Genomic DNA, 16,922 nt, shown 5'->3' with positions numbered 1-16,922 from the left:
AGAATGTCTGTATTTCAAAGAAAGGATTATAAATTGTACAAGTATAGTTTAAAAACACTACTTTCTGCTTTAGCCTTGTTATTTGAAGCTTTGAGCTACTTTGGTGAGGATGATAAAGAGGAGAAACAATCAGGATCAAAATGAAAAGGAAAAATTAAGCAAATCATAGGCAAATAGAATAGAGCACTGTGCCCAGTATATTTTGGCTCAGAGCTAAGATTCCAAATTCCATTCTCAGGCAGAAACTACCAGTAAAAGGAATCAAGAAGAAAGAGCTCAGATTTCTAGAACTGGGGGGAAAGTACTCTTTTAAAAATGATAGGATATGGTTCAGCATGGGGCTAGAAGAGACAACAGCCCAGTATTGGATAAAAAGCGAGTTCTTATCCCTGGAGCTCATGAGCACAGCACTACCCTGAAGCCTCCCTTCTCTCCAAGCAGATGCTCACTCTACACACACAGCATGGCTGTAATCACAGAGGAGGGCTTGCTGAGCCATACATACCTATTGTAGGAGAGGAAGGCCAACAGGAACAGGAGACACGCTAACACATCAGCTCTGCCAACAATCCCAGCCACCTATGAAGTTTAACACAACGAAAAATTCAAAAACTCAGAAAATTCTGTCAGAAAAATCTCACAGAAATGTCTTTGTTTGTAGATGAATAATATAATGTAACAAAATAGTATAATAAAATAGAATACATATTATTCTTCAAATTCTGACATGACTAACTACCTCTGATCAGTAAGAATTAACAATAAGCTTACAGAAGGAGAAAAAGAAGAAGTGGCAAGATTTTCATGCTTAACTTTATTTTTAACTTCTCTTGTAAAGAGGATCAATTTATAGCATCAAAGCTTATTCATTTATTATTATTTTTTTAAATCTTAAAAAGAGGGCTGCGGTGTTGTTCAGGGATAGAGAACTTGCCTAGCACATACAAGGCCTGGGTTCAATCCCCAGTATCATAAAAACAAAATAAATATTCTTTTGAGCAGTAATGGAGTATGTGACACTGCTAATCTTTGGACACCACAGTGGTAATGAAGCAGAGGATATTTATATACTTATAGAATAGAAGGAAAAAGTAAGCTGAAGAACCAATATTTTGGGCAAGAAAGGGAATAAGTTTGAACTAACAATCATTCCACCAGAGTATATGTTCATGCAATTGTGTGTATATGCATATGCAAGTCTGTGTGTATGTCTGTGTGTGTGTGTGTGTACACGTGTGCACGCACGTATGCATATTTCTAAGATCTGCCACTGCACTGGCTAAAAAGTAGCACAGTAACTTCCTGGCACACCCAAAAATCAGTCCCCACTCAGGAGAACATTAGATCCTTGGAAAAAGGGCTGATAACTGAGATGAGTGTGGAAAGAATCAAGAAAAGTTTCTATCTTCTTCTCATAGCAATAAAAAAGGACCCAAAAAATTAAAGTCAAAAGGTCACAGAAGCCAGCAACAAGGGGCTCCCACTGATCAAACCTGAGATAATTTGAATATCAAAATAAGTAAGGACCATGATTTACTATAAACACAGAAAACAGAAACCTGTGAGTGCATTTGTTTGATATACAAATGATGAAAGAATGGATACATATAGAAGTGCACGCCTACACAGAGCAAGCAAATGGATGGGAAACAAGGAGAGCTCTGGTTTCACTGAAAAGCTAATGAATGTGGGGGAAATAAGGGAGGTGAAAAAAACATTTTTTGCTGCCAAAAAGAAAAGGCTAGATAGAGTATGAATACCAAAAATATCCATAGGGCAGGGTGTAGTTCAGTGGTAGAGTGCTTGCGAAGCATGTGCACTAGCCTGGATTGGATCCCTAGTATCACAAAACACAAAAACAAAAACAAATAAAACAATAGATGCAGTCAAATGCTCTACCACTGAGCTACTGGATTAGACAGAGGGGAATGAAGGGAGTGTTCAATATGTCAAAATATACTCTACTGTCATGTTTACCTAAAAACAAATTTTAAAGTTTTTTTGAAAATAGATGCTAAATCTAGAGCAGTAAAGTTTCCTGAAGTGAGAGATATTAGCATGACTTCAACGTCTTCCCCACTGACTACTTCTCTAGAAAAATAAAGAGAATTAATTACATAATGGAGATAATGTGTTACATTGCATCACACATTCACTAGGCAATCAAAATCACCACCAAGAAAGATGCCTCATTTATACATTATTCTAGCCAAGAATATATAACCTGAATATAATCATGAAAAGAAAACAAAGCAAACTCACAACATCATCCTGTAAAAACAGACATAAATATGCTATTAAATATGATAAGTAATAATATATCATATATAGTAATATATAAAATCTACATAAAATTTTATTAGTATTTTATAACACTAAACTTTTATTACCTTTTAATTTATTCTGGTTTATATTACATCATGGTTCCTAATTATAACTTTTTATAATCTATTGTCATAATATTGCATATATATAATATACATATATAAGTAAACATATAAATGTATATAAGTATACACATATAAGTATATTATATATATGCATGCAAATATTACATATTTGCAATACACTAAATTTCATACATTTTAAATATTTATACATTATATATTATGTATTTACATATAATATGTCATATATTTATAATGCTTTTTTACATTTACTAATTTTAATCATGTTACAAATTATAAAACATAATATGCATATTTATATTATAATTTTATAATAACATTTATTTATTACAATTTAATACATTTAAAACATTTTATAATACAGACACTTTAACCTAAATTCTGAATCATACTGTAATCTATAAATTATATTACAGAAAGACAGTGAAGATGAGTAATTGTTCCAAAATAAAGGATTTTTTATGACCAATACTCTCAGTTTTAGGAAATATACAACTAAATTATTAATATGCAAAGGGGTATAAATTATGCAACTCCTTCAGAATGTTTCAAAAAACAATATTTTTCCAGAGAGGGAGAAAGAGAGGAAGAGTGATAAAACAAATGTGGAAAAACATTAAAAATTAGTGAGTCTGGATAAAAATATAGTCACTCTGTGTATTAAGTTTAAAGTTATTTCAAAAAATGTGTTACTTCAAAAGGGGACTGGAATGGAAGTGGAGTGGGAGACAGATGACTCGTATTATTCTGCCTCACAGGATGTGTGTATTTCTCTTCATATTTTAAAGTCCAAGAAATAAAACTGTAAAGGAAAAAATGGGATACAGATTTTTAAATTTTTAAGTGCTTCTAAGAAAAGGTCCCCAAAGAGCTAGATGAGCAGTTCATTCAGGAAATGAGAAAAGGTGACATTTCGGGCACCAAAAACAACATCACCCAAATCAGGAGAGCACCTGAGGCCCACGGTGTGTTGAGGAATCCATCAACAAGAGCAGAAAATAATTTCTTGGGATGCAGATCCACGAACATCCTCATCACTAGAACACAATTTGTGGTCACAGGGAGAAGCGATGGCACAGCAGGGAGTGGCCCATCCACCAGCAGCACAGATGGCTTTTGTCACCTGATTGAGACTTGATTTTGTTATGTTCAATTTCTGAGATTTGGGTTTATCTTTGTATGAATATCACAACCCCACCTCACATATTGTTGTCACTAATGACACATAGAAATTGCCAGCTGATGAACACCACTGCCCTTCCTCCTTTTCCCTTCAGAGAAAGGGAGTGGAACTCTTCACAAAGGTGTGGCTGTATGGATTGTGGAAATTGTCTTTTCACTTTAAGATGTACATACATGATATCTTAATCCAATTTTATTAGGCAGTCTAATATATAGTTAAAATATGTATAAATATACTAACTAGACAATTAGTATACTGTACATACTGACATATTGTACATACCAATTGACAGCAAGTCACATATTAAGAAAAATTCTAGTCTCTTGGTATAGTCCAATCTATAAGAGAAACCTAAACACAGCCACAGAATTGTATCGCAGCAGAGAGCGAAAGCTACTACCTAATTTGGCTGCTTGGACCACACACTCTTCATTGATTGCTTAATCTATAAGGAACCTGATCGACAAATCAGGTAGACCGCATGACTCAAGGGAGGTAGGCAGAGGCAGTGTGGTATCACCATTGTCAAGGCTTACCTCAGAACTCCTAAAGCAACAATTGGGCACAGGTCATGTGTGAAGCTTAGATCCACTCAGTCTGCACCTCTGCTTCCTTGAGCATTTAGCTGAGCAACACTGCAAGACTTTCTGAAGGTTCCACACAGAGCCATCAAGCCTGCTGCAGTCTCAGAAGAAAGCCTAGAGTCTGGGCCTGGAGGGACACGCACTACAGTATCACCAATGTGGCCAAGAACAAGACTTGCAAACTGATATCAGGAGTAGCAAGTTGGAGTGAGGCAATTACAAGCTAGGTAGGTATACCTAATGCATTAAAGGTGTCCTTAAGCCCTTCAGCCATTTTGGAAGCAGCAGCAACAACATACATCCTGGATGTATAGAATGTAGTAACCCTTCTAGCAGAAGCTCAGAGAGGACATTGAAACGTTAGTGCTGACACTAATAGGTTCCTTTACCCAACCAAACCACTAAGCATTCAACAAACACCTGCTCTATACACCTTTGAGCTGGGATCTTTGGGGCAAAAAATTAGATATCTAAAAGGAAAGAGTTCATCATCAACTGCTAGAGCAGCCACTCTAGTGATTCAATTAGTTAAGATCATCATATTCAATAACTGTGTATTTTATTCTAGTTAACAAGAATTTTCCAAGTGCTTATTTGCCAAGGACTGTGCCAACTGGAGGGATACACCCTGCCTCAAGGACTTGAGCATCTGCTGGAGTTAGAAGAGGGCATTAAATATGATACAAGGAAACCACATGTAACACAAGAGGAAAAATCACTGCCAGGAAAAAACTGGAGGGTTTAATTTTGACTGTAGGATCTGGGAAGGCATCACAGGGGAATGGTTTTGTAATCTGATACTGAAAAGATGGACAAGGAGAATTTCAGAAAGCTCAAGACTAGGGGAATGGAAGCCTCAGCCAGGAAGGGAACAGAGATGCATTCCAGTTAGAGGATGGGAGTAGGGAAAGAGGTCTGAGGATACGTCGAGTGCTTCTGGAAGGAAGGGCAGAAAGTGATGAAGAGCGTGGAGCACATGAAAAGAAGTGGGGGTGCAATGGGAATGGAAAGGGAATGTGAAGTGGGAGCCAGTTGGACTTGATGTTATGACAATGTGGTTGAAACTGTACAGTTCATTAGAAAATAAAAAAGCAACTGGTCAGTTTTTGGCAACTGAAAAACATAGCAAAAGAACAGCATATATTCTGGCCCCAAGTTGAAGGTCTATACCACCAAGAGGGTAACTGTAACCTGGAAAATGTAGCCTTTAACAAATGTTCACCCACTGGGAAAGCATCAGTGCATAGAATTCAAAACAGGCTTAGTATCCCTCATCTGAAATGCTTGAAACCTTAAGAGTTTTAGAGTTCGAATTTTTTTCAGATTTTGGAATATCTGCATAACATAATGAGATATCTTAGGGATGGAACCCTAAACACAAAATTCATCTATGTTTCCATATACTTTTTATATAAGCAACCTAAAGGTAATTTAATGCAATATTTTTAGTGCACCTGTGTTTTGACTGTGACCTACCTCATGAGGTCTGGTGTGGAATTTTCCACTTGCAGCATCATATTAGCCCTCAAAAAGTATCAGAGTTGGAACATTTGGGAACTGGGAATTTGGGATTAGGGATGCTCAACCTATAATGTAAAATACAGATCTCCTAGCAAGACTAATAGAATCATGTGTGGGAATTTTAACTAAGACTTAACTTGCTCTCAAAACTTGGTATTTTTTGAACACCACTCATATGATTTTTACAAAGTATGCTATTTTATAAAGTTATTAATGTTTATTGTATTTGTAAGACTGAGTTCCATTAGCATCAGACAGGGCCAGGAACACATACTTAGCATGTGGTAACAGCTACATGCCAGCTTGATCTAATCAGAACACAACTAACTTTCTCTTATGTCCTCCTAGCCCATTCTGGAAATGGCCTTGACCTTGGAACTCCATGTATCAGCTTTTTCTCCTCTTGCTTCCAATTAATGTAAGTGCATTCCTTCAAACCAGTAAAGTCTCTGTGATGATGGGGTTTTCTCAGAAGACAATTGTAATTTTCCCAATTTCTCTGTTGATTTTTCTTATGATTTCAGGATTCAGAAAAACATCGTATTTCCCAAGAAATACAATGTCAGGAAACATTTCCAAGAATCTCAGGGACTAAAGTGAAGTAAGTCTGCCTCTAATTTTTTTTTCTTTTTTTTTGCAATTGTCCAGCAGAGTGTCTATTCAATAGGCAGTGTATTATAGGCACTCCAATGTTTGTTGAAAGAGTGAGTAAACAAATGAATTGGTCCCTATATATTTATATTGGAAAAATGCTTCTTTCCTCTAGAGTTCTTGTGTTATTATAATATGTTGCTTTGTCTTGTATCTATTTATGTGCCTATTTTTCTTTGCTTTCCTATGAGCTTGGTGAACATCAACCTGTGGATGGGGTCCCTGCTATCCATTCACTTATTCCCCCAGCATAGAGAAGGCAGCCCTACCCCAAGCACATGCTCATCAGCTATTTGATGATCTCACAATGAATAAAGGAAGCCTTTAATCATATCAGCATGTTTATATATGATCATATCAATGTGTTTAAACTAAATCCTATCCCAAAATTTTAAATTCCCCATCCTATTCAAGATAACTTATGGTCTGGTCTCATTTTTTTTCTTTTTTAACAAAAGGGAGAAACTTCCCAGTAATTCCCTTCCCCCACCACAACAAGGTCTTCTGTTGTTTTAAATAGTTTTAAATAATTTATCACTATATCTTCTATCAAGTACAACTTTCTTTCTATTTCTCTAAAATCTATAATGAAATAGCAGTCTCTATTTACTTTGCAGTACAAATTGTTTTGTAGGTCAGATTTTTTCCCTTCTTCTCTATACCTCCCTCATCTTCTTGCAAATGTAAATGTCTTCCCTAACATATCCACTTTTTGACTCCTTTGCACCTTTAATTGTGTTACTATGGATTGTATTTTTATTAGCACAAAAGCCTGTTGAAACCCTTCATTAAAGGTCATTTTGCTAATAGAATTTGCCTGTTTGCTTCAAACCCAGCCTAAACACTATCAGCTCATGATCACACTGCCCCAAGTGGCCCATGCTTTCTGCTTTCCCACTGAAACCATTGAATTACATCTGCAGTTACCCTACTTGTTTGATCTTTCCTGTGATAATTGACTAAAAGACACTTTAAGTATAGATTTTCAGCTGTACTTTAAAAACTATTTGTCAGAAACAAAATATAGGTCTGTGGTCTTAGATTAAAACACAACACTGAACCAGCATTGTATATTTTATATGGCTAGGTTTGGCAATCTTTGATTATTTTTCTTCATGTTAGGACCAAAAAGAACATTAAAATTCAGGTATCTCATCTCATTAAGTTTGTATCTAAAGTCTGTCATGATGGTGTTCTAAAATAAGGTCGTGTTACTGCTCTAAATGTACCCAGTGGACTACGGACACAAAAGCAGCTCAAAGCGCTTTCTCTGCGCTTTACAGGAACACATATAGGCTCTTCTTTGAATAGTAGACATTTGACACCCTGTCTCCTTGAACTTATACTTCTATTTTATGTCCCCCTCAACATTTTTAAATGTATTACATACTTATGCTTAAAAATATTTTATTATCTTATCTCTCTGTAATAAAAATTCATATTTAATTTAATTTTTTTTTTGCAGTGCTAGGGATTGAACTCAGGCCCAAGACCTTGTGCATTCTAGGCCAGCACTTCACCACTGAGCTGTGTCCCCCAACCCATAATTAAATTGATTTTTTAAATTTCATGTGGCCAAAAGCCTCTAAAGGTTAAAATTTTAACTCTGTGTCATTGTACCCAATATTATTAATTCATAATTGTTCAAAATATCACAACTAAAATAGAAAACATGATAATTATTAAATATAAAAGCTTATATTTTGATAAGTGCAGCAAGGTTCAATTATGTGTTTAGCTATCTGTGGCTGAATCTTACCTTTTGTTCAGAATAATGAGACAGCATGAAGCACCAATTCTATTCCTCCTATCACCTTTATATAGATTATCCACATAAATGAGAATGAAGTATCCGTGTTATAGCAATGACTTAATTCTTGGAACTCTGAAGTCACCAGCACTTATCACAAAGTGATCTATCATCTTACACAATTTTTTAATGATCTACCAGCTGACAAATCAGCCAGGTCCTCCTCTAATTTGGTCAAAAGCAAAGAATTTAAACACATCCATCATTAGAGTTAAATGGAATTGCAGCCATTTACTTTCAGAGTTTTGTAGAAGTAAAGCAAAAATCCTCTACCAAGAGTTACCAAAGGACCATTACTTATACCTCACACTCTTTCACTTACAGGCATCTTGTCCAGTCTACTGTACTCAGAGTGGGGAAAATTACCTAAACAATGTCATTTTTTATATGATGATTTTTATCAGTTTGTGTGTGTGTGTGTGTGTGTGTATGTGTACACACACATACAAGTTTATCAATACCTTGGGCTTAAAGGTTTAGAATTCTGTTTGTGGAAAATAGCCATCATACAACCTGATTGCCCAAATCAATTCTCAGTATCAAACCAATTAGTCAAATCATATTTCTTAGGTCAGTTCAAATAAACATACTACTGTGCATCTATACAATTATTGAACTTCTGAACTTAGAACATCAACACAAGCCACCAATCCATATTTCTAATACCATATTGTATTCTTCATAGAAATACACATTATGGTTTGGATGTGAGGTGTCCCCCAAAAGCTCATGTGTGAGACAATGCAAGGTTTAGAGAAATGATGAGCCTTAACCCAGGGAATTAATCACCTAATGGGATTAATTGAGTGTTAACTGAAGGCAGGTGGGGTGTGGCTGGAGGTGGGGCATTGGGGGAGAGGCTTTGGGGTATATTTTTGTATCTGGCAAGTGGAGATCTCACTCTCTGCTCTCTGATCATCATGTGACCTGCTTCCCTTCACTACATTCTTCTGCCATGATGTTCTGCCTCACCTCAAGCCCTTAGGAATGAAGGCTGCTGTCTATTGAGACCTCTGAAACTGTGAGCCCATAAATAAATTTTTATTCTTCCAAAATTGTTCATGTCAGGTCTTTAAGTTGCAGCAACGAAAAAGCTGACTAAACACATAAGACAGGGAGAGATCACAAGTTCTTTCCTCAATGTATCATGTATTAATTGAAGGAAGCCTCCTGACCCCAATAGATCTGTTCCTTTATAAGGAAACTCAGGGGTGTGCATGCCTCAGGCATGGTAGATTCTGATGTATGACAGTATTCCTGGTTTGGGTTTTTTTTTGTTTGTTTGTTTGTTTTCCTTTTTGGTACCAGGGATTGAACTCAGGGTGCTTAACCATTGAGCCACATCCCCAGCCCTTTTTAAATTTTTTTATTTTGAGATAGGGTCTCACTAAGTTGCTTAGGGACTCACTAAATTGTGGAAGCTGGCTTTGAACTTGAAATCTTCCTGCCTCAGCCTCCCCAGCCACTGGGATTGTAGACATGCTCCTATACCCAGCTCTTATTTTTGTCCAAATGAGAAAAGGGCAGGTGAGAGAATAAGTTAAGAAAAGAGAACCAATGTGCCATCTTCCCTGCTGGTGTGTTCTTACACGATCGACTTTGGGAAAGTGTCTGCATGCCAGCTAAGGCTCTGCAAAAGACTCTTTTAAAAAAACTGTGGGGCCATGTACTCTTGGCAAGACGCCCTCTGCCTCTAGCAATGCACATGAAATAAACTAGCTATGGTTACTAAGATGTAAAACAAGGGAGCTTAACAATGCCACCTCATTTGGTGCATAATTAAGTAAATATTTTAAAGGGGCCATAGATCCAAACTATCAATAATTTTAAAACAAAAGTTTTCATCAACTACAAAATAACTACACCTCTTATTAAATAACTTGGAAAATAGTTGGTAAGCCTCCTAAGTCTCTTTCCAACATTAAGGATGTCACTCTGTTTTGGTCCTCCTCCAGCTCTTAAAGTTCTTCTTCACAAATATTATAAATACAAAGCAAAAGTAAAACAGAAATATAGGGCAGGAATAATGACTTAGCATGACAAGTATCTCAACATGCCCCTTGGTGTCTAAAGACGCATTAGGATTTAAATTTTCTGCAATTAAAAAAAAAACTGACCATGTACTATTACTTGGACTAATAATAGTGGCTATTTTTAAATGCAGTTAAATCTTCAAGGTGCAAAAAAGTCAATTTGAACATTCAAACAGAAAAGTGGTCAAGCAGAATGATTTTTATATAAAGATAAACACTTCAGTAGAGCTTTGAATTCACCTGGTTTTGAAAGGAAGAAAAAAAAATATCAGTTAAGCTGATACATACAAATACATTTGTTTTGGTTGTTATTTCATTGAGTTCCAATTATACTCACCGCCTCTGTGTGAACAGGATGCACAGCAAAAAGTAATGCTGTAACAAAAGCAAGTCCACGATTCTTGAAGACGGTTTTATCACAGGTGTACATCAGCACGAGGGTCACTAAGCAGTGTAAAATTACATTTACTGCGTGAAAGTAGAATGGGTTCATGCCAGTCAAAAATATGTTTAGCCTGTAAAAAAAAAAAAAACAAAAAATTAAATTAAAAACTAAAAACCTGTGCTAACTTCAAACACAACACAAGCACAAAGAAAGCAGACAGATTCTATCATTTATACAGATAAGCTATTTGAGTAATTATTTTTAAATGACTCCCAACATTTCATTATTTGATAGATTTGAGTATGAACCACTTTTTTTTTACTATCTCCAAATTAATTGTCCTATCTATAGAAATCAATGCATATATAATACAATGTCACTTCAGGAAACTTTGGCCTTGCTGAGGCAGCAAAAGCAGGTGCTCAACCTGTTTTTCCTTCACCGGGTAGATGATATGAACCCCTCTCATAATATTCTTGTTCTCACTGCCAGCTACTCCAAAGTGGTCAAGTGTTCAAATGCAAGTTCACAGTGCTGTGGGTCAGAGCCACAGTCACTGCAGATGAACAGAAACCAGGAGCCTGTGACTGTGGCCACAGTTCAGACAAACCAGACATGAATGTGTTCTCTCACCTATGGTGCCACCAGGAGCCACATTTCCATATTATGCATGTGACAGCATCATCTAATTACTATCCCACAAGGGGATCTTTGGGGCATGCTATTACCAGCTGCAGCTGAAATAAAAAAAAACATGAGCAAAACCATAATGTTTCAGAAATCTGTACTAGATGTTTTTAATGCAGATTCCCAGATCTCAGAATCTGATTATTAAGACTATGACAAAGAAACAAGAAGAGAACCACATAGAGAAGGGAAGTCAGTTGTTGAACATCATAAAAAAAAGATACTTTCATGAGACAGAAATGCAGAACAGAGACATCTGAAGGTTGCTTTAAATTTAGTAACAGATCATACAATTGAGTCTATGGGATTATAGAAAAAAATGCACTGGTCAGGGTCTAGATGTTTTAGAGGAACATGCACATCCTTAGTCTCCAGTCCATCTTACAAAAGAAGTAACCCTAGGTCATTCTTCACATGCCCCAGATCTTCTTCTCTTACAGAAACAACTCCTCTTTGCCAAAACCACCCAGACTGCACAAGTCAGCTCTAGAGATGACATATGCATATTCTAAATACTTGACTTGATTCATGCACAGCTTTCACCTACAGAATTTTAATCATCTCAAGCTTTATTTGGGCATATGAATCCAAATGTCATAGTTACTAATCAATTCTTCCTTCATTCCCACTCCCAACAAAGTAACCATAATTCAAAACCAAACCTGGAAAACATGGACTGTTATATGGGATTCAACTAAGGGCATTGATGCAAGGTTGGACCCAGCTGTGTGTAGGCAGATCCGTGACCCTGCACACACCAGCACCCTTTCTACAGAAGCATGGTGGAAAATAATCCAAACAAGGGGAAGAGTAATGGGCAGTAAACTAGGGAAACAGGCAGGTTCAAATAAAGCAAGAACAGCACCACATTCCAAGGAAGGAGGACCCCACATGTAGTGTCAAAGTTGCCAGAAATCAGAAAGCTCCAGTCTGTAGATGTAAGAAGGTAAGACCAAGGTGTGGTTCTCAAAGAGTTGGATACAGTTCCTATAAGTCCATCCTCCTGAGGCTGATTCCTCACTGAACATTCTAGAACAACTAAACTATCCATTTAAAATTCATTCATATCGGTGATGATGATGAGAGAAAACAGCATCTCACAGGCATTTTCTGGGTATCCAAATTGGATCTCTGACAGGCAGTTTGCATGAAAGCCTTTAAAAAGTGTATACTCTTTGACAAAATTTCTCATTTCTAGGGATTTTCATGAGGAAATAACCAGAAAAGTATTCAAAGATCATGTGTGGGCAAAAATGCATCTCACCATGCTAATTATAAAAACGGCAAGATCTGTTAAAAAGTCTAAAATGATGAAGAATGAATTCTCCAAACTTCAGTCAAGTTACCTTGAGACAAAATGCTAACAAATTTTTAGGACATATCCCGTTTGCAAGAATTGAAAAAAAGAAGATCTGATTCTGGGAACCAACAGGGGTTCACAAAAAGAGGACTTAACTGATGAACCTCCTCATTTAATAGAAGTAGGAGAGTGATAGATACATCACATCTTTATTTTAACAAAGACATTTATCAAAATCTCCTGCAATCTCCTTGCCCAGAAGATAGCCTAAGATGGATCCGTAGCAAACACAAAGAGTGGTGAGTAATAAATCAATGCCTGCTTGGACTGAGTCCTCCTCTGTATGTCACAGCTTTCCAATATTATCTCTGCTTTTTCCAATATTTTTATCAAAGATTTAAGTGAAACTAATATGTATGCTTATCAAGATTATAAAAATACCTGTATTGGGGAAGGAGTGCTAATATGCTGGAAGACTGATTGATATTCACAGAGTTTAAAAGGGTGAAATTATGAATTTTAATAGGATTAAACTGAATAGTGGTAAGAGTGAAGAGGGGATGTAAAACAGAACAAAATGCTGTCAATCCAGATTAAAATAGTGTACCTGGTACTGCCCAGGAGTTTTTAGTTCCCCTCAACTCATAGACTCAGTGTGTCCTGGGTAAACAGACCAAAACATCAACAGAAAGATAGGGAACTGCTGGGTAAGGTAGCAAACACTGTAATCCCAGCGGCTCTGGAGGCTGAGGCAGGAGGATCCAGAGTTCAAAGCCAGCCTCAGCACTGGCGAGGCGCTAAACAACTCAGTGAGACCCTGTCTCTAAGTAAAATACAAAATAGGGCTGGGGATGTGGCTTAGTGGGTGAGTGCCCCTGAATTCAATCCCGAGCACAAAAAAAAAAAAAAAAAAAAGATCGGGAAATGTACAAGTCAAACTCTTTTTCATTTCAATGTACTCCAGCAGGACTTATCAAACACCTATTAAACATCAGGAATAGTTAAAGGCCCGGAGATACAAAGAGAAGATAGAGCATTTGCTTTTAAATGGTTGACCACATACTAGGAGCAAGAGAGACAGTTAGTCAGATAAGTAATAGTGACAGAATTCTAGCAATGGAGAAATTACCAAGTGCAAAGATTTTGGAGAAGGTAATATTCTTCCTGTGGACAGGAGAGACAAGGTGGGTGGAATCCAGCATGGAACAGGAGACCTCCAGAGTGCTTCTTAACCCTAGAGCACCTTCACAAGAGGGCTCCAGGAGTAGAGGAGGGAGAAGCTCTCTGTAATGAGGTCTCAGGAAGGTAGGTTCGTGGAAGGGGGTGTTCAACATGGGGATGATGACAGAGAGAAATGATACCAAGTTCTCTGGGGGTGGGGGGGGAAGATCTTGGTCATATTTATTGCTCGACCCCAGTGTCTAACACATTCATGGTTGTAGCTCAATATATTTTTTGTATGAATAAACATGATGAGCAAATGAAATACTGAAGCAAGGCACTTACTCTAAGTAGCTCCCCAAAGGGAAAGTAAGATCCAATAACAACATTGTAAACAGGCTGTCTAAGAGCCAGGTTTAGCCAGTAAATTGTTTTGTTTCACCTTTATATCATTTTTCTTTGTAAAATTTACCAATATTTTACATAACAGATGGTTATTTGGATAAATTTCCTGTTCACCTTGAAATGTTATTGGACCTGGTAACACTGGGGTTATATGGCTATGCAGAAATATTTGGGTGCCCATTTCAATAAGACAAATGTTCACAATTTGCCATAGTCTCTGCCAATTTCTACTGTATTCCTAACCTGATGCCATCCATCTATCATCGTACACACACACACACACACACACACACACACACACACACACACAGTTTTTCTTTTAGTAAAAAGAGAGTGCAATGTTTCTTGGGCCTATATTACTATCACAAATGGGAAATCAAAAGACAGTCAAACTGACTGTTTGAAGAAAAATGGAAGAAAGTATATTTCTGGAAGAGGAGGATATTCCCATATGCCTACTATGCAAAATTCTATATGTCAAAGAATATAACCTCCCATCCGGTTCAATTCATTCAATTACCATATCAGCCAACCCTTTCAGGATTTGAGTTTTCAACCATTAGTATACAAAATACTAAGAGGACTTAGGTCAAAAAAAGAATTAGCACTTAAACTAGTAAACATCTGTGCATTTAAACTATATCAAGTGGGGCATGGTAGTACACACCTGTAATCCCACTAGCTCAGGAGGCAGCAGGAGGATCCGGCCTCAGCAACTTAGACCCTGTCTTCAGTGGGAAAGCACCCCTAGGTTCAATCCCCAGTACCACCAAAAAAATAATAATAATGTAATAACAATTAAACTAGATCGACTGCTTTGATAACCAGAAACATGCACACAGAAGTTCCAGGTAGGATGACAGTCCACCTGGAAAAAATTCTCAACAGCAGTGTCTCAGGTTGCACTTCACCCTGAAGGTGCCTCTGTGATGGCATTTTACCACTTTCCTAAAATTCACTAGCTGTATTACTCAAAAGTCATGAGCATTTTTTTTAATTGTAAGAAGCTAATTTCTTTCCATTTACATATCCAACCAGTTCAGCACACACTATATTCTAAATGAAAATTTACTGAATGAACAGATAAATTTATATAATGTTAGAAGCTAAAAAGATAGTCATTCCTTTTCAACCCTAAGAATCTCTCATTTTATTTGGTCTAGCCTTCATTTTTTTTTTAATTGAAAACTAGGCCAAACAGTAGGAAATAAAATATTTTTATCTGAAATAATCCTAATAACTATCTCTGTCTGCAAACCTTCCATAGTTTGGCAAATATGAGCACAAATCGACCCTTCTCCATCTGAACTCTCTCTGCCTTCTTGTAAAACTGCCCAGAAAGGTGGGGCAGTAAGCTCACAGAAAACAGAGTTGATGGTTTCCAGCATGGCCACATCCATTCCCAGGAAAGGTCACAGTATCTGGAACCAAAGGGGAGGCAAGGGAAGGGCTCTGAGCTGTCTGCCTCTAGGATCTCACAGCCAGGAGTTCGACATAAACTCCATCACTCTTTTTTAATTCTCTGCTTTGAAAATGGCTCTGGTTTAGACACACACACACACACACACACACACACACACACACACACACAATAGGCTGTATCCCAGAAAGAGACTTATACTGGGGGGTGGGGAGGAAGTCCTCAGAAAGATCCCAATTCCATTTCAATCAATCAGCTCCATCTTCACAAGCTGGCACAGGTCTGGAAACTTGCTAAGACATCAGAAATCTCCACTGTGGCAACTTGAGCCTGATCCTGGTCTTGCACCAATTTTCCGCAGCATATAGATCAAGCAACATTTTAGAGGCCTATCTATTTCATTCCTAGGAACAAAACATGATTCACCACCTTGATGCCTTCAGGTCAAAACTTTCTGATGCCCAATGCATTCCCACTGCTCCTCATGATATAAACTGCACCCAATTGGTCTCTGGTATTCCAGGATCTCATCACTCCACTGATGCCAGAGAGCCCATCTGAGCAGCATCTCCACACATATCACATTCAGCCTACACAAGGCAATCATCAGAGCACATCCCAGAGCTGCAGGTGCTCCTAATAATGTCATTCTCAATGCCTCCATGAAGGCAAAGCCATCTGCTCTCTCCAGGAATATTATGGAGGGGTAGAAGGGTGTATGTGGTTTGCACATAATAAATGCTTCCCAACATTGCTATCTCAGTAAGCCTTTGGATTCCTTTCTGTATATTATGCCAGGGAAACTGTGGCATCTAGTCTCACTAAACATAGGCCCCCATGGAGTCCCAGTGGTTTCCAAGTTTCTTAATCACCTTATGCACTAATTATGCTGCTAATTTCCTGATTCCTTCCCAAGATACTCTAAGCCAGTAGATCTGAAATGGAACCTGGAAATCAGCCCCAAGTAATCCAAGTAATTTAAGGCAGGAGAGTCTCAGAACAATAAGACATAGATCTCAAAGCTTTGGGAAGTTGGGTAGGATTGACAAGCTTACCAGAAAAGTTGTTTTCTCAGCATAACACAACACACATTCTTTTCCCAGAAGAACTAAAAATGAGGGAAAAGGAAAAATTGACTTTATCTCCTTTATGATGTTTCTCAGGTCTCAAATGATATTTTCTCCAAAACTTTCCGGTGGATTTCCACAGCCCAATACTAGTACATATCACATTCTCCTGTCTTCCTCTATTGCTGTTCATCTTTCTTCTTCCCCACTCTTGCTATCATTATAATTCTCAAATGCTTGTAAGTGGTTTCCATAGTCTTCTTAGATCATTCAACCAATAAATAACAACATCTGGTTCTGCTCTGTT

General features: G+C 37.4%; 1 protein-coding gene across 1 annotated transcript in view; it reads right to left on the bottom strand.

The window, feature by feature from the left end:
- LOC113175576 (transmembrane O-mannosyltransferase targeting cadherins 1) overlaps positions 1–16,922 on the bottom strand; it is a 268,687-nt gene that overhangs the window by 241,623 nt on the left and 10,142 nt on the right. Inside the window, exons 2-3 of the mRNA XM_077798495.1 lie at positions 10,528–10,705; positions 506–579 (exon numbers count right to left, since the gene is read on the bottom strand). Of these exons, the coding sequence (XP_077654621.1) occupies positions 506–579; positions 10,528–10,705 (252 nt within the window). The remainder of the gene's footprint in view (positions 1–505; positions 580–10,527; positions 10,706–16,922) is intronic.

This window comes from Urocitellus parryii, chromosome 5, assembly GCF_045843805.1.
Source record: "Urocitellus parryii isolate mUroPar1 chromosome 5, mUroPar1.hap1, whole genome shotgun sequence".
NCBI lineage: Eukaryota > Metazoa > Chordata > Mammalia > Rodentia > Sciuridae > Urocitellus > Urocitellus parryii.
The sequence above is the reverse complement of the archived record's forward strand: the minus strand, read 5'-3'. Positions and strand labels throughout refer to the sequence as shown.